At 38.8% G+C, this 19,562-nt stretch overlaps 1 protein-coding gene across 3 annotated transcripts in view; it reads right to left on the bottom strand.

The window, feature by feature from the left end:
- Nucleotides 1-16,077, bottom strand: part of LOC149130771 (uncharacterized) — a 25,273-nt gene extending 9,196 nt beyond the window's left edge. Inside the window, exons 1-2 of one of the 3 annotated variants that reach the window (XM_089344686.1) lie at nt 15,987-16,077; nt 3,170-5,058 (exon numbers count right to left, since the gene is read on the bottom strand). In XM_089344686.1, coding sequence (XP_089200812.1) covers nt 3,170-4,436 — 1,267 coding nt within the window. In that variant the 5' untranslated portion in view covers nt 4,437-5,058; nt 15,987-16,077. The other 2 variants (XM_089344687.1, XM_089344685.1) reach the window with 2 other exon arrangements.
- Between the last annotated feature and the right edge of the window lie 3,485 nt (nt 16,078-19,562).

Genomic DNA, 19,562 nt, shown 5'->3' with positions numbered 1-19,562 from the left:
TCCAATGGATGTGTAATGTCAGTGTGCATACTAGACAGAGTGTAAGTACCTTGAGAGAAAAGCTGAACCTAAGAAGCATCAGCTGTGGTGTGCAAGAGAGACGATTGCGCTGGTATGGGCATGTGGCGAGAATGGAGGAGGATAGCTGAGTGAAAAAGTGCTACACGCTAGCAGTTGAGGGAACCTGTGGAAGAGGTAGGCCCAGGAAGACCTGGGATGAGGTGGTGAGGCACGACCTTCGAACATTGGGTCTCACCGAGGCAATGACTTCTGACCGAGACCTTTGGAAATATGCTGTGCGTGAGAAGACTCGGCAAGCCAAGTGAGACCTAAATCCAAGGACTCTGCCAGGATGCGTACCTTCCTACATTGGACACTAAACTCCGCTTGCGAAGACCTGTTGAGGCCAGTGAAATCGAACTAAATTCGACAGTTGGCACCCATGCCAACGTCGTCTCCTTCATTGGACACAAAACTCGGCTTGCGAAGACTGTTGGGGCAAGCGAAAGCGAAATCGTGATGGCAGGTCCTCGACTCGCTTACAGAAAACGACTTCATATAGCATACAAAATATACTATATATCGGTATATGGTATATACCAGTCTCAACAACACTGGGACTGATGTATTGCTGCACAAGATGACTATTTTGAAGGAAATGATCTTAAATCTTAAGTAAATAAGTTATTTTTTAATAAACATAATTAGTCTTGCGACTTTTTGACACCACCTCCAATATCTTCTTATATAAAATAGACCTGTGTGTGTATGTGTGTGTATTCGGTTTTTATGCGAAAATGGCTGCACGAATTTCTTCCATCCCGAGGACACATCAATAATTTGACCTCAGATACATAATAGGGTCTTCGTTTTATTTTTTTCTGTTAAAAATAAATAACTCTGCTTTATACATACATATATGTCAACTTCCGGTATTGACGTAGCAACGGCGAAATTTTCCGTTTTCGTTTTGATGTATTCATTTCATGTTTTAATTCGCTATTTGCAAACAACTATGATAAATTACTCAAAGAAATATTTACTAAGTTCACAAATTTAAAGTATTCGGTACAAGAGACTTTTTAACTAGCTTTTATTTATGCGAATTTTCCATTTCATGTTTATTTCATTCATTGTTTGCAATATTCTCTCTCTATCTCTCTCTCTCTCTCTCTTACAAACACACATACACATGCACACACACAAGTCAGTCACACACATACACGTGAGTTTTTTGTATGTACGTTTGTATACATTTATGTATGTGTGTTTCTAAGAGAGGGAGAGAGTGAGGCAGTTAAGGGGGTGTGTTGTCATGTATATGTACATATATAAATACATATGCTTAATATTTATTGTATGTGTGTAAGATAGAGAGAGAGAGAGAGAGAGAGAGAGAGAGAGAGAGAGAGAGAGTGATGTCTAAGTGGCATTCACTCTCTCTCTCTCTCTCTCACACACACACACATACACATACATACATACAAAAAGATGTATGCATATCTATCTATCTATCTATATATATATATATATAGATAGATAGATAGATATGTATATTTATATATATATATATATATATATAATTTAGATTGGAGCCTGGTGTTGCCATCCGGTTTCACCAGTCCTCAGTCAAGTCGTCCAACTCGTGCTAGCATGGAAAGCGGATGTTAAACGATGATGATGATGATGATATATATATATATATATATATATATATATATATATATATATATATATATATATATATATATATATATATATGTATGTATGCCTGTAATTTATGTATATATGTACATATGTATGTATGTATATTATACAAACATGATAGTTTCTCATCCAGGATGAATGTACATAGGAATTTGCCCTCAAGCTACAAAGTGGGAAGGACAGATCTAGACATTATTGCATGAGCATGTGTACGTGTGTGCGTATGTGTGTGCGCACACGCGTGTGTGTGTGTGTGTGTACATGATTGTTTGATTATGTGTATGGGGGGAGGAGATGAGTGAGGAACAATGGACAAATGGATAAGTGGAGAAACTCTAAGAAAATCCAGTTGACAGGAAAAGCACACCCATACACTTTAGACAAATGCACAGACAGATTCTCATATACATACACACACACACACACACATACACGTATGCATATATACATACACAAACACACACATTTCTAAAAAATGATGTTGAGTACAAAATGCTGCAGCAAGCAGTGAACTACATTACAATAGATACAAACATGTAGGCGCAGGAGTGGCTGTGTGGTAAGAAGCTTGCTTACCAACCACATGGTTCCGGGTTCAGTCCCACTTCGTGGCACCTTGGGCAAGTGTCTTCTACTATAGTCTCGGGCCGACCAAAGCCTTGTGAGTGGATTTGGTAAACAGAAACTGAAAGAAGCCCGTCGTATATGTGTGTGTGTGTGTGCGTGTGTCTGTGTGAGTGTCCCAACATCACTTTACAACCGATGCTGGTGTGTTTATCTCCTCATCACTTAGCGGTTCAGCAAAAGTGACTGATTGAATAAGTACTAGGCTTACAAAGAATAAGTACTGGGGTCGATTTGCTCGACTAAAGGCGGTGCTCCAGCATGGCCACAGTCAAATGAATAAAAGAATATATACATACAAAAATGTCTAAGCTAATCTTTTTTCCAAAATATATATACAAATATGTCTGCACACACACACACACACACATACACACAGCTGGAGACACTCAAAAGAAAACACCACAGTTCAAACTCACACACACCAAAAAGAAGGAAAACGTTAATTCCTTAATATAATTCTCAACAAGACATTTATCCCTGTCAAACCGTCCAACCCATGCCTGCATAGAAGGACGTTAAACGATGATGATGATGATGATGATGATGATGGTATATCTTTGATCTGTGTTTGTCCTCCACCACCACTTGACAACCAGAGTTGGTGTGTTTGTCTCCGTAACTTAGCAGTTTAGCAAAAGTAACTGATAGAGTAAGAACCAGATTTTTTTTTTGTATTTAAATAAGTACTGGGAGTCGATCCATTCTACTAAAAATTCTTCAACACGGTGCCCCAGCATGGCCGCAGTCTAATTAAGGAAACAAATAAAAGATAAACAAAAAGCAAAGGATTGAAAAAAAAAAAAACCCCCAAAAATTGGTCAGGTTTCATACTCACCAAGAATGGCAGTTTGCTTCTCTTTAGATTCCGGGGAGAGGACGGCAGACATTCCAATAAACGGTTTCTCAATGGCAAACATTACAAATGCATTGGCTGAGGCCACAACGGGTTCACAGAACGCCACACACCGACCCTGGTTGATAGGGGTCGGTTTGTTTTTGAAAGTCTTTATGCTGGAAATCAAGCAACTGGCTGTAGCCGTGAGGCTTTTCACGCAGTGTTTGAACTGGTCTTGGTCTGAGCGGTCGTCTGTGTGCTCGCTAGCATGCCGACAGATGTTGGTCATGACAGCAAGATTTTTCGACAATTTGCTACAGACCTGTACCAGCACCTGTGGGTTGAGTTCGTTGGTCTTCGATTTGGTTATGTGGGCGCAGGCAAGCCGCACTTCTAGGCTAGCAAGGCTCGCCTGGTAGCGGTCAACAAGTCCTGGGATGGCTGGTGTTGTGTCAGGACAGCTGACCGTGACTAGATAGGCTGAATGTCCAGTGTTTTCTATCAGATCAATGACAATGTCAACCAACGATCTAATCTGGTTTGGCACATCGGTCCATTTTTTCTTTGCGGAATCAGACAAGTGATTTCTGCAACAACTCCGACGGCTATTAGAGTTAGTATTATTATTATCGTTATTATTATTTATATTAATGTTATTATTATTATTGTTACCCATGTTGTTGCTGCTGCTGCTGCTGCTGCTGCTGGTCTTGGTGCCACTGCTGCTGCACCCACTGGTGCAGGTGTGCGGTGCCGGTGCATGGCAGACCAAAGAAGCCGTGAGATTCTTGAGAAGGAGCAACAAAGACTGCATCTTTAGCAACACGTTGTCCCGGTAACGGCAGAAGTTGGCAGCAGCGCTGACAGCCGTTGACAGCTCTGCGTGCAGCGACTGATGCGAATGGTACTGGGAGAGATGCGGTGCGCAGGGTGGATACTGGCTTCCACCATCCCCACCGCCTGCCCTGCCGCTATCTCCACCACCAGTACCACCACCACCACCACCAAGACTGCTGCTTCCGACAGCAACACCAATGCAACCACTGTTGTTGTCACCCTTGTTGCAGTCACTGCTGCTGATGCTGTTGCCGCAGTCTTTAAAAACAGGTCTTGCATCGCAGGAGAGCAGCAACAAGTCGGCCACACCTTGCATTTTCATCTGACCGAGCTCGCAGGCCAGCACCACCGAGCGTCCGACCCGCTCGATTCCGGTCATCCCTATGATAGGGCTGAGATAGTTACCTCCTCCTGTACGCTCCACAATCATTTGAAAAGAGCCCTCTTTTAATTAATTAGTTGATTTTTATCTACCAATTTAATTTCCTGAAGAAGGGGCCCAAACCCCAAAATATTGAAATTCAAGGTTTAGTAGGACCCATTGACATACATTGCTTTTTATAACTTGCATTGTTTCACTCTTAAAATGAAACAAACCCTGGGGGGGGGGGTATTAATTTTTTATGCTAAAGTTCAATGAGGGCCCAGGAAGGGAATTAGTTCCATACCATTACAAGGACCACAGTTAACAACAGTTAAATGAATACCTAGGAGGAGAAAGAATTTAACAAAACCTTCCAAAAAGCTTACAGTCCACTGTAGATTCTTTGAGCAGAGAAAGAATCCAAAAAGCCAGGAACAAAAGAATATCCAAAAACACAGTCTTCAGCAACACAGCAATCTTGTCTTTTATCTTTTACTTTCATAAATTATTCCAGTCTTCATAATTTGTTCACATTTTCTTTTTTCTTCCTTTTTCTGTATTTTTTTGTTTTACAGTTATTTCTCCATTTTCTTGTGGTTCATTTGAGCCAATTGACGCCTTTCACTTGCAGTGTCTTTCTGGTTTCTGTATTTCGGTAGAGGCATGTTTCTCTTTTAGTTCAGCTGTACTGTTTCAAAAAAACGAAGAAACAGAGAGTGAGAGAGAGAGAAGTGGGGGGGGGGGGGAGGAATTGAATGAGAGAAAAGAAATGAAATAAAAAGAGTAGACATCAACATGAAAAATATTCACAAATTAATTAAGTTGAACAATATTGGACTCAGTGTTATATGCAATAATTAAAATTTCTTAATTAATATATTAATTGAAATTTAGTGACAGAAAAACAAAAAAAAACTAACACCAATTTCAAATAATAAAAACTTTCAAAAAGAAATGGAATGATTCTAGAAAACTTTAAAAATTTTTCTGATTAATTTACATGGTTACAGAAAGGACAGGCAAGGGGGATAACTGTGGACATGTTTCTGTATATTTGCCCTCATCAGTAGTGCATATTTTAACACTTTAGTAAACAAGCCCTATCCAACTAAAAAATATCCAAACTGTTTTATGCTCATGCAGCCAGATCCTGCCCTTCATACCTACCCTACATTGTCATTTTAAAAATAGAGACATCATCAACGGCTCAAAGCTATGAGATAATACATGATTAATTCAAAACAATCATGCCGTGTAAAAACACCCATGGGGCGCCACATAAAAGTGCCTGTGCAGTGCCAAGTAAAAACACCCGATGCACTCTGTAAAGCGGTTGGCATGACTGGAGTCTAGTACAGCATCTCAGCTTGCCAGCTCTGGTTAGACCATCCAACCCATACCAGCATGGACAATGGACATTAAATGATGATGATGATGGTGGTGGTGGTGATGAATCATTAAATTCAGATATAATTATAATGTACACCATTTGAAAGATATTTGCAGGAAATTTCATTAAATGATACCCATTTCCTGGCCCTCCCTTCATTCTCACCTTCCCTCCTCTTTCACTTCACTCTGTCCCTTTCCTTTTTTTCTCGCCCCTCCTTAATTCTTCTATCCCTCTGCCTCTACCTCTCTCCTCTCCTTCTACGTGACCGGTGTTCGGCCAAGCCTGACCTTTCTTTCTTGGTTCGACTACCATCCGTGCAACATCTATATTCCTCCCCATGCCTGTCAGCTCTTATGCCCCTGTATATATATATATATATATGTATCTGTGTGTGTATGTGTTTGTCTCTCCAACATCGCTTGACAACCGATGCTGGTGTGTTTACGTCCCCGTAACATTAGCAGTTCGGCAAAAAGTCTCCGATAGAATAAGTACTAGGCTTACAAAGAATAAGTCATGGCCACAGTCAATGACTGAAACTCAGCTTGCGAAGACTTATTGGGGCAAGCGAAAGCGAAATCGGGATAGCACCTGTGCCCAGCGTCGCCTTTCTGTCACTTGTGCCCGTGACATGTGTAAGGATTTTCAAGCGAGATCGTTGCCAGTGCCCCTGGACTGGCTCTTGTGCGGGTGGCACATAAAATACACCATTTTGAGCATGGCCATTGCCAGTACCACCTGATTGGCCTTCGTGCGGGTGACACGTAAAAGCACCCACTACACTCTCTGAGTGGTTGGCGTTAGGAAGGGCATCCAGCTGTAGAAACTCTGCCAAATCAGATTGGAGCCTGGTGTAGCCATCCAGTTTCACCAGTCCTCAGTCAAATTATCCAACCCATGCTAGCATGGAAAGCGGACGTTAAACGTTGATAATGATGATGATGATATATGTAAATCAAAGTTAGAACAGAAAGAACACAACAAACGGAAGCCGACAAAATACAATATGTGGAAAAAAGGATGATAGCATGATAACAGTGAACAGGACACAACAAGATCACATTAATCAATTGCAGCTAAGTGCCTCTTCGGTCGGAGTTCGGAATGTCTTCTTAGTTTCACTCACTTATCTCCGATGCTACTCGAAACCAGCTGGGCCAGGGACTGAAGCTAAAAGCATTAAACCTCTGGGAAAGGCAAACGAATGTACATATACGAAAAGAAAGAAATAAACAACAACAGAAAAGGTCTTTCGACCGTCGGACGAACATAACATATGAAACAGAATTAGACGTATACAATGGACAAACACCTTTTGGCTATACAAAAAAAGGGAGATAGTTAGACATCATTTAGTCTTTGACTCTTTTACTTGTTTCAGTCATTAGACTGTGGCCATGCTGGAGCACCACTTTGGGGATTCTTTTAGTTGAGCAAATTGACTCCAGGACTTTCTTTTTAAGCCCAATACTTGTTCTATCAGTCTCTTGTGCCGAACCGTTAAGTTACAGAGATGTAAACACACCAACACCAGTTGTCAAACAGTTACAAAGACACACACACAGATATATATATATATATATATATATATATATATATATATATACACGATGGGCTTCTTTCAGTTTCCATCTAGCAAATCCACTCACAAGGCTTTGGTTGGCCCGAGGCTATCGTAGAAGACACTTGCCTAAGGTGCCACGCAGTGGGACTGAACCCGAAACCATGTGGTTCGTTAAGCAAGCTTCTTACCACACAGCCACAAAGCCTATACACAAATCTTGTTCGCTCATGGTGAGATGGAAGATTTCCTTGGGAACGAGGGTTGAGGTAGGGTCGTGGAACAAAAACAAGGAAATAATAGCATTGGACTTGTTTTCAGTACATCTCATTGACTACAATATATATATAAACACACACACAAACGTGTGTGTGTGCTGTAGCAGGACACTCCTATTAGATATCAACTGGATTACCACGATTGCACCACATATACGCACGCAACACACACATACCAATGCAAATACACGCACACGTACACACGCATGTGTGTGTGTGTGAGTGTTATCAAAAGTGGCTGTTCACTTTGAACTTTGCTGTCACAAGCTAACTCGAAACTATATACAATATCCGTGTGTATTTGAGTGAGAATGTATGTGTGTGTGTGTGCGGAGTGCTGAAAAGTTCCTGTCACGAAATGCCTGGTTGAAGGCCCGACCTTCCGAGTTCTTTTAAAGGGCTTAGAAAAACTGAAGGACCTCTGCAATAAATGTGAACCTGAGAGGGGGGAATACGTTGAATAAAATCATAAATTAACTTGATCCTCCTGTATTTTCTTTTACCCAAAGCCAGGGTATACGTGTGAGTGTGAGTGTGTGTGTGTGTGTTTTATTCATTAAAGAATATCCATTTTTCTGAAAGCTATGAGGAAACAAAATCAGAAGGGGGCATATATGTGTGAGCCTGACTATATATATCAGAAAGAGAGATAGAGAGAGAGAATGTGTGCGTGTGCGTGAGAGAATATACATACATGTATGTGTGTGGGTGTATTTTATATATGCGGCATAACTAGACAAGTGTGCCCCTACCACCGATTTTTTTTGTTTCCTCATAACTTTCCAAAAAAGGGATATTTTTAAATGAAATTTTCTATAAATACTTTTCAGAACGTGTAACTTACGACAAAAATTTGGTGGGGTCGTACACACACATATACACATCACAGGTAATCTTCAAGTTTAGGGGGATAAAAAAAAAAAAATTCAAGGGAAATAACTGAACGACTTACCAGTATTATCCGTTTTCTTCTAGCTGTTTATAAATAAATCACACCCTAACCCTAACGTCAATCAAATCACGTGTGTGATTTATTTATAAACAGAGATGTACGGAGAATACTGGTAAGGCGTTCAGTTACTTCCCTTGAATATTTTTATTTATTTTTTTATCCCCCTAAACTTGAAGATTACCCACATCACATATATCTACAAAATGTAACTTGAAATTTAGAGAAAAAAAATTATATATATGTGTGTGTACGAGTCTATTAACTTTTTTTTTCTGATTCCACTTTTCAGTCTAAATTTCGATCTAAACACTCTGGAAGGTATTTGTAGAAAATTTCATTAAAAAATGCCCATTTTTCTTTAAAGATGAAAACGAATTAAAGCCGACTCTTGCAAATTTTCCGAACCTCCTCGACCCGACCTCGGAAGCAAAAATGTTCACCAAAGATTCCGATACAACTGGAGTCTTCAACACCTGAAGCATTTTTGTACAGAATTTCATTTAAGAATATTCATTTTCCTGGAAGTTATGAAGAAACAAAGGAACACACTTGTGTAGGTATGCCATGTGTATATATGTGTGTGTGTGTCTATGTGCGTGTACGTATACATTTATATCTAGTATGTATGTATGTACATATGTTGCATGTAATGTATGTATGTATGTAATGTGCGTACGTACGTATGTAATGTATGTACGTACGCATGTATGTAATGTATGCTGTATGTACGTATGTTATGTATGCATGTACTATGTAATGTGTGTATGTATGTAATATATGTATTTATGAATGTACATATGTATGTATGCATGAATGTATATATGTATGTACGCACGTATGTAATGTATGTACGTATGTTATGTACTTACTATGTAATGTATGTAAGGTGCGTACGTACGTATATAATGTGTGTGTATGTATGTAATTATGTATGCGTATGAAAGTATGTATGTATGTTTATGAATGTACGTACGTACGTATGTATGTATGTATGTATGTACAGACAAACGCACATGTATGTATATATGTGTGTGTATAAAATTGTGGTTTCACTTACGGTGAAATGCCCGAACACAGAACTACAACGACAGGCTCTCCAGTCACGACTATCCCGGTCTGCCCTGTGTCCGACGGACGAAGCAGATTTCACTGCTGCTGCTGCTGTGGTTGTTGATGTTATTGTTGCTGTTGTAATGGTCGTAGTGGCGGCGGCGGCGGTAGTGGCGCAATGTTTTTGCTTGCGTGATGCTTGTGGTGTGATATGATGGTGGTGGTGGTGGTGGTGGTGGTGGTGGTATAGAAGATGCTTGTATGAGTGGCGCGGTGTTGTATTGTTTTATGGTGTGATTAGTTGCTGCTGTTTAGCTCCGGGTCGACGCCGATCGAGCAGGCCGACTCTTTTACTTGTTTCAGTCATTTGACTGCGGCCATGCTGGAGCACCGCCTTTTAGTCGAAGAAATCGACCCCCAGGACTTATTCTTTGTAAGCCTAGTACTTATCCTATCGGTCTCTTTTTATGCCGAACCGCTAATGTTACGGGGACGTAAACACACGAGCATCGGTTGTCAAGCGATGTTGGGGGGGGGGGGGGACAAATACGGTGTCAAATGACTGAAACAAGTAAGTAAGTAAAAGAGTATATATACATACATATACACACACACACACACACAACAGAAGGATATGAGTTGAGGAACATTCGGCTGCTATTTCTAGCAGATCTAGCCAGCATGTAAAGGTCTCATTGGCTCATACATAGATACATAAGATTGTAGAATGTGAGCTAAGGGATATTTGGCTGCTATTTCTAGCAGATCTAGCTACCATTTAGAGGTCATTCTCATTAGCTCATACATACATACATACATATATATATATATATATATACACATAAGAAAGACTAGTGTGTTGAGAGACATTCGGTGAAGATCTGGCTATTTCTACCATTCCAGCTGTGGCCATCCCTTTTTAAGGTTATATACAGAACTACATAAACCAAAGTGCCCTTCTCTCATTTAAAACAGTAGAGTGTGATTTGAGGAACAGTTTGCTACTCTTTCTAGCTGGTCAAGAAATCATTGTAAAGGTTCTTTTACTCAAAGACATTTCAGATATGGCCATCCCACATATGTCATGTGGCTGCCCTGTGCAATACACAAAACCCAATATATGCCACTGTGCAATTAAGAGTGCGAGATAATGTAATTAATTAAAATTGCTTTACAGAGCAAAAAATAACGAGCAAACTCTTAAAAAATAACCTAATTCTATGATGCATACAAAGTACATTATTCTACATACGTGTGTGTGTGTGTGTGTGTGTGTGTGGATTCAGTTGCCTAAGCTTGACGAACAAGCTTTGTTTAACGAGCCTATAAAACACTTTATTTGCACTGAGCCAAATCAAATTACTATTAAATTATAAAGATAATGGTTTCGAATTTCAGAACAAGCCAGCAATTTCTGGCGAGGTGGGTAAGTTGATTATATCAACTCCAGCGATCACAGATGATGATAATGATGATGATGATAATAATGATGATGATGATGATGATGATGATGATGATGCTTTAGAATTACCGCCAGACGAAATACCGCCAAGCATTTCGCCCAGCGTTCTAACGATTCTGCTAGCTCGCTGCCTTAATAATAATAATAATAATAATAATAATAATATGTATGTATATAGTGTACACAGTGGTGCTCAAGTGATTTGAACTTAAACCCCAACATCTTTATCAAGGATTGGGTCCACAGAGTAAAAGGTGGCTGTAAGAGAAATTTGGGCGAGTTGATTCCGGAGATAATAATTCAGATAAACACAATTAGGCTTGACATATATATATATGTATGTGTGTATATATATATATATATATATATATATATATATATATATATATATAAGGTTGAGGAGGGTACTTACCACTGGAATGAAACTACACTCCAAGTACTGTTCTCTCTTTCTTTCTTTTTTCAGCACATCACACTCACTATCACTTCATACTAAAACCCTCCGCCTATGGATATAATAATCGATTCCTTTACTATGTCTGTCTCCGATGAAGGGAAGTACTGGATCTTCCCAGAAACAGCTGGAAGACTCTATCCATAAAATACATTTCCAACCTTACCATTGCTCTCTTTATCCTTTTATATATATATATATATATATATATATATATATACACACACACACATATATATATATATATATATATACACATATATATAGATACATAGCATAAGGGCTCAGTTATTACAAAGGCATAGATCAGAAGGAGGAAGAGGCAGCCCCTTGCAGCTGCTTCAAGAACAGAGGGGCACAGATGGTGCAATTCCCTGCAAACCGTCAGTAGGGGATTGGCATTAGGGTGCAATAACAGCCCTGCTTTGCTGGTTGGAGTTAGAGTTTTAGGCAGCAAGCCAACACCTGAGCACCAATTGTACATACTTATTAGCTTACATCATTAGACGTAACACCTGAATTATATATATATATACATATATATATGCATATATATATATAAATATATATATATATATATATATGTATGTATGTGTGTGTGTACATGTTTGTGTGTCTGTGTTTGTCCCCCCAGCATCGCTTGACAACCGATGGTGGTGTGTTAATGTCCCCGTAACTTAGCGGTTCGGCAAAAGACCCCAATAGAATAAGTACTAGGCTTCCAGAGAATAAGTCCTGGGGTCGATTTGCTCGACTAAAGGTGGTGCTCCAGCATGGCCACAGTCAAATGACTGAAACAAGTAAAAGAGTATATATGCTTTGTTTGAGGCGATTCCAGAAGATATTGACATAGAAGGGAAATGGAAAAACTTCGGTAAAGCATTCAACCAGACAGCCAAAGAAGTACTCAGTGGGTCGTGATATGCGTCTGGGGGGAATTCTCTTTTCGCATTGATGTTGACCGTACTGCAGGTTGTGGCCACAGGAAATAAAAGTGGATTATGAGTAAACACTTGTGACTTCGCTGGAGTTTTCTATTGCTTTTCCTTATTAAAATATTGCGCAATGAAATCAGCTTATTCTTTTTTAATAACCCTGTTTATATATATATATATATATATATATATATATATATATATTTATGTGTATTTCTTCTATCTTCCCATGCTTTCCCTGATGAGAAGGTTATAATTTTAATATCAAAGATCCCTATGGATCACACAGGTTGTAATCCTTTGAAACATATGTAGGAATAAAGTATGCAATTATAACATGCGTTTTCTCCATTCCATAAATTCTTATATATATATATATACTTATATAGCAGCAGTCATGGCTGTGTGGCACCTTTGGCTAGTGTCTTCTACCATAGCCTTGGGCTGACCAAATCCTTGCAAATTAATTTGATAGATGGAAACTGAAAGAAGCCCATTTTATGTGTGTGTGTGTGTGTATGTATATCATCATCATCATCATCATCATCGTTTAACGTCCGCTTTCCATGCTAGCATGGGTTGGACGATTTGACTGAGGACTGGTGAAACCGGATGGCAACACCAGGCTCCAGTCTGATTTGGCAGAGTTTCTACAGCTGGATGCCCTTCCTAACGCCAACCACTCAGAGAGTGTAGTGGGTGCTTTTACGTGTCACCCGCACGAAAACGGCCACGCTCGAAATGGTGTCTTTTATGTGCCACCCGCACAAGCCAGTCCAGGGGCACTGGCAACGATCTCGCTCGAAAATCCTACAGGAGCCAGTCAGGCGGTACTGGCAACGGCCACGCTCAAAATGGTGCATCTCATGTGCCACCCGCACAAGAACCAGTCCAGGGGCACTGGCAACGATCTTACTTGGCTTGCCGGGTCTTCTCACGCACAGCCCATTTCCAAAGGTCTCGGTCCGTAGTCATCGCCTCGGTGAGGCCCAATGTACGAAGGTCTTGCCTCACCACCTCAGCCCAGGTCTTCCTGGGCCTACCTCTTCCACGGGTTCCCTCAACTGTTAGGGTGTGGCACTTTTTCACGCAGCTATCCTCCTCCATTCTCACCACATGTCCATACCAGCGCAATCGTCTCTCTTGCACGCCACAACTGATGCTTCTAATGTTCAGCTTTTCTCTCAAGATACTTACACTCTGACGGGTATTCACATTGACATTACACATCCAACGGAGCATACTGGCTTCATTCCTTGCGAGCTTACGTATGTCCTCAGCAGTTACAGCCCATGTTTCACTGCCATGTAGCATGGTTGTTCGTACGCATGCGTCATACAGTCTGCCTTTTACTCTGAGTGAGAGTCCCTTTGTCGCCAGCAGGGGTAAGAGCTCTCTAAACTTTGCCCAGGCTATTCTTATTCTAGCAGCTACACTTTCAGCGCACCCACCCCCACTACTAACTTGGTCTCCCAGATAGCGGAAGCTATCGACTACCTCTAGTTTTTCACCCTATATACATATATATATATATATATACATATATATATACATATATATATATATATATATATATATATATATATATATATATATATATATATATATATATATCCAGGGGTTGGACAAAATAATGGAAACACTTTAAAATTTCAAACAAATTTATTTTAATATATAGTGTAGGATGGCCTTTGGCAGTAATTACAGCTTGAATTCTATGACATATGGACTCGTACAAAATTTGAATTGTTCCCAAAGGAATTTTTGTCCATTCTTCAGCTAAAACAGTCTCCAGTTCTTGTAGTGATGATGGTGGAGGATATCGACTCCTTACTTGTTTTTCTAAACTGCACCATAATTGTTCAATAATATTGAGATCTGGGACTGTGGTGGCCAGATAAGATGTTCAACTTCACTAGAATGTTCCTCATGCCATTCAGTAACAACTTTAGCTGTGTGAATTGGTGCATTATCATCCCGAAAGATTGCATTTCCCTCAGGAAACAGTTCTGCAACCATAGAATGAATTTGATCAGCTAAAATGCTTAAATAGTCTTGGCTATTAATTTTGCCATGAAGGGAAACCATTGGTCCAGTGGATTTCCAAGATATAGCCCCCCCCCCCCGATCATCAAATATCCTCCTCCATGTTTAACAGTTGGAAAAAGGTAGTCTGGTTCAAATGCTTCTTTTGGCTGTCTCCACACGTATACTCAGCCTCTGGTCATAAATAAGGTAAAGGATCACTCGTCTGAGAAAATAACATTCTTCCACTGCTCTAGGGACCAATTCTGTAGGTTTTTACTCCACTCTAAAAGCTTTACAACATTTGTTTTTGAAAGTAGTGCAGCTCTCCTGTGAAATCCGGGTTTGCGCAGCTCCTGGCCAACAGTTTTTGTGGAAACTGGGTTCTTAAGGTGGTCATTAAGCACTGCAGTAATTTTGGGAGCTGCACTTTTGTGATCCTTTCTAACAATTCGTGTATGAGTCCGACGGTCCCTATCTGAAAGTTTTGGTTTTCTTTCGTAGTTTTGTTTCAACGAGGTTTTTCCCGGTTTTATCTATCTATCTATCTATCTATCTATCTATCTATCTATCTATCTATCTATCTGTCTGTCTGCCTGTCCATCTATCTAGCAAGCTAGCAATCTATCTCTTTATCTAGTTATCTTCTAGATATCCATCATTCTCTTTAACACAAAAGGCATTCTGCAAATTTTTTACGCCTCTTTTCTCGAAGGTAGACGAACTTACACGAACTCACAACAAACGCGAGTGATGTGTGTATACGTGTACACGTACACACATATACACACACACACACACACATATATATATATATATATATATATATATATATATATATATATATATATATATATATATATATATATACAAAGAGAGAGAGAGTCACACACACATGTACATACATATGTACAAATATATATACATATATGCATATATGTATGTATGTACATCTATATCTACATACAAATATATGCACATATACATACAAGCATGTGTAGGAAAATTGAGCTTAACAAAACTCTTTATGTGCACACGGACATGGACACACATATATATATATACGTAATATATATATACATGTATACATACAGACATACATATATTTACATTACATACATGCACATATATACGAATATGTACAAATATGTATGTATATATATATATATATATATATATATATATGTATATATATATGCAAATGTATGGTTATATATTATATATGTATACCAATACAACCCTTTATGCGGTCGTTTGATCAACAACAAATAGAAATAACAGCCAAATCTTCCTCAAATCACAAAACGATCATGCTATATCTACCAAAAAAAAAGTAACTGACATACTGGATATTGCAGTCATGAATAGTCCTAAAAAGACAGGATGTCCAGGTCTGGAATGTCGTTTGATCGTAAGCCCTCTTGACAAAGATTGTCCTGTGACCAAAATAACAACGTATTTTTATAGACGAGTACATACACACACACACAAACGTATGATAGTTACCTCTGATCGTATCCATGGTATCTCATCAACATTGACAGAACCCTTTAGTTATTTCCCCTTTTCGTTATTGTCTTTTTTTAATGTCGTTTGAGGGCGCTGCTGTAGATATATGTCTATATGTTTTTATAAATGCGTGTGTGCAGAGATAGAGAGAGAGACAGACAGACAGACAGACAGACAGCCAGAGATAGTATTTTAGAAGCCTAAAGCGGCGCAGCTTAACAAAACCATTATATATATATATATATATATATTTATAAATATATATGAGCTTTTAAATAAGTTCTCCACCAATAATGGTGCTTTCATACCGATGGGCTTGGTAAAAATTGTTAATTGATTTATTAATTAATAAATTGATAATCATTTACCCTTTTAATTTGTAATAATTATATATATATATATATATAAACATATATAGTTGCATGCAATGATATATGCGTTTGTATAAATGTATGTATGTTTGTATGTGTGTGTATATCTATATATGTGCGTGTGTGTGTACAACAAAAAATATATATAATATATACATATTCTTTTATTCTTTTACTTGTTCCACTCATTTCACTGCGGCCATGCTGGAGCACCACCACCTGAAAGGTTTTTTTTTTTTTTGTGAAAGAAATCGCTCCCAAAACTTAATCTTTGTAAACCTAATGCTTATTCTATTGGTATTTTTTGCCAAACCACTAAGTAACGTGGACATAAACACACCAACATCGGTTGTCCAGCAATGATGGGAGGACACAAAGACACACAAACACACACATATATATACCACAGGCTTCTTTCAGTTTCCATTTTCCAATCCACTCATAAGGGTTTGGCCGGCCTAGAGCTATAGTAGAAGACAGTTGCCCAAGATGCCACGCAGTGGGACTGAACCTGGAACCATGTGGTCGGGAAGCAAGCTTCTCACCACACATCTTTTATTCAAAATATGAACAGGAGTATCTTTTACAAAACATTATTTATAAAACATGGCACTTGTTCTATCGGTCTCTTTTTGCCAAATTGCTAAGTTACAGGGACGTAAGCACACCAACATCTGTAGTCAAGCGGTGGTGGTGGGGACAAACACAGACACATAAATACATACATATATAACGCCGGTGTTAAAACGGGGGTAGCTGATGAAGGAAAATGTTCTCTATGTGGCTTGTGTGTTTTTTGTACTCTGATTATCATTATTTTCTTGTCTACGTTTTGTTTGCAATGTCCTGTACCCAGATATGCACCTATACATACAGGTGGATGTAGGTATGTACATACCTGTACGTATATATGCATATACTCATTTACTATTTGTTTTTATATATATATATATATATATATATATATATATATATATATGACGGGCTTCTTTCAGTTTCCATCTACCAAATCCACTCACAAGGCTTTGGTCAGTTTGAGGTTATTGTAGAAAACACCTGCCCAAGATGCCACACAGTGGGACTGAACCCGGAACCATGTGGTTGGTAAGCAAGCTTCTTACCACACAGCCACGACTGCACCTATATATTACTCCTTTTTTTAAAAAAAAAAAACTTTATTACTAGTTTCAGTTTGAGATCTGTGACCATGCTGGAGCAACTCCTTTAATTTTGCTATATCTTCATTACTTGAAAACTTCCTTTGTTGTGTGGATTCTGGTGAATGAGGGAGTTAGAAGTTGCTGCTGTCTTCACTCGCATTTCCTGCTGCGAGGTATGTTCATCGAGAAGTCTTGACAGGAGGAGATCCGGTTTTATTTTGAAGACACCTACCTACATCCACCCCTTGTAGGTCTCTTAGGCTTTAAGGAAGGATATTGAAGAGCTATGAGCCCTTGAAAACCCAAGCTGTTGCAGTATCTTGTCTTGTATCCTGATGGTGTTATTGAGATCTTTGGCTTAATGCTGTAGCTGCCATGTTCTTTGGAAAAATGTAACTTAAAACTGCCTACTTGGCATCATCTTGCTGAAGATCAATCACTGTGGTGAGTCCTGTGTACTCAGAAGTACAGGACTCAGAATTGATCTTTTCTGTTAGGCTGGTACTATGTAACAGGCACCCGTGCTGATGTCGTGTGAAAATAGCATCCATGCTGACACAACGTATAAGGCACCCATTACACTTCTGTAAGGTTGTTGGCATTAGGAAGGGCATCCAGCCATAGAAACATCGGCAAAACAGACAACTGTAACCTGGTGCAGTTGTGCAGCCCTCCAACTTGTGCCCTTCTGTCAAACATTCCAACCTTTGCCAGCATGGAAAATGGAAGTTAAATGATGATGATGATATATCCTAACCCAAACCCACACATATACATACATAAATACATATATATATATATATATATATATATATATATATATATATACATACATACATATATATATATATATATATATATATATATATATATATATATATTCTTTTGTTTCAGTCATATGATTGTGGCCATGCTGGAGCACCGCCTTTAGTCGAACAAATCGACCCCAGAACTTATTCTTTGTAAGCCTTGTACTTATTCCATCGGTCCCTTTGCCGAACCGCTTAAGTTACGGGGGACATAAACACACCACCATCACTTGATGGTGGGGGGACAAACACAGACACCCATGTATATATATATGACGGGCTTCTTTGAGTTTCCGTCTACCAAATCTACTCACAAGGCTTTGGTCAGCCCAAAGCTATAGTAGAAGACACTTGACCAAGGTGCCACGCAATGGGACTGATCCTGGAACCATGTGGTTGGTAAGCAAGCTACTTACCACACAGCCATACCTGCACATATATTATTATCTTTATCTTATGATATTTACTTTGTTTTATATTATACTCATTTATTGTGCTTTTAATTGTTAATTTTTCTATATATGATAGTGGATTTTCATCGATGAGTTCTTGAAACTTGGTTATTTTCCCTAAAACTATATATATATATATATATAGGCCGGCCCAAAAGTAGGTTTACAGTTATTCAACTATCTCTTTCACATTCATATATTAACAGTTTAGACCTCAATTATAAAAAAAATATGAAACCATTATTCTATGCTAATTTAGTTAAATTTGTCAAGCTCCCTCTTCAGTTTGTAAGATAGAAATTGAAATGTAATAGAATGTTTTAAAAGAAATTTGAAGTGCCTACGTGATAACTGTAAACCTACTTTTGAGCCACCATGTATATATATATATATATATATATATATATATATGAAGCCTGAAGGCTTAGAATGTTCAGAGAAATATTAACGCCCTCTACTACTGCATACAGATACAATTATTACTTAGCATTTAATTATCTGGTTGACACAAATTAGGAAGCCTTCTGGGTATGCTAACAATATGCATAACAGAAGATTATTAACAATTTTTGGTTTCTAGATATATCTATCTGAGGGATTGATAATGAAACCATTTTGTTGTTGGCACTCCGTCGCTTACGATGTCGAGGGTTCCAGTTGATCTGATCAACAGAACAGCCCACTAGTGAAATTAACGTGCAAGCAGCTGAGCACTCCACAGACACATGTAACCTTTAACGTAGTTCTTGGGGGATATTCAGCGTGACACAGTGTGACAAGG

The sequence above is a fragment of the Octopus bimaculoides genome, chromosome 28 (assembly GCF_046866305.1).
Source record: "Octopus bimaculoides isolate indiv1 chromosome 28, ASM4686630v1, whole genome shotgun sequence".
Taxonomy (NCBI): domain Eukaryota; kingdom Metazoa; phylum Mollusca; class Cephalopoda; order Octopoda; family Octopodidae; genus Octopus; species Octopus bimaculoides.
This window is presented reverse-complemented; position numbering and strand designations above follow the sequence as displayed.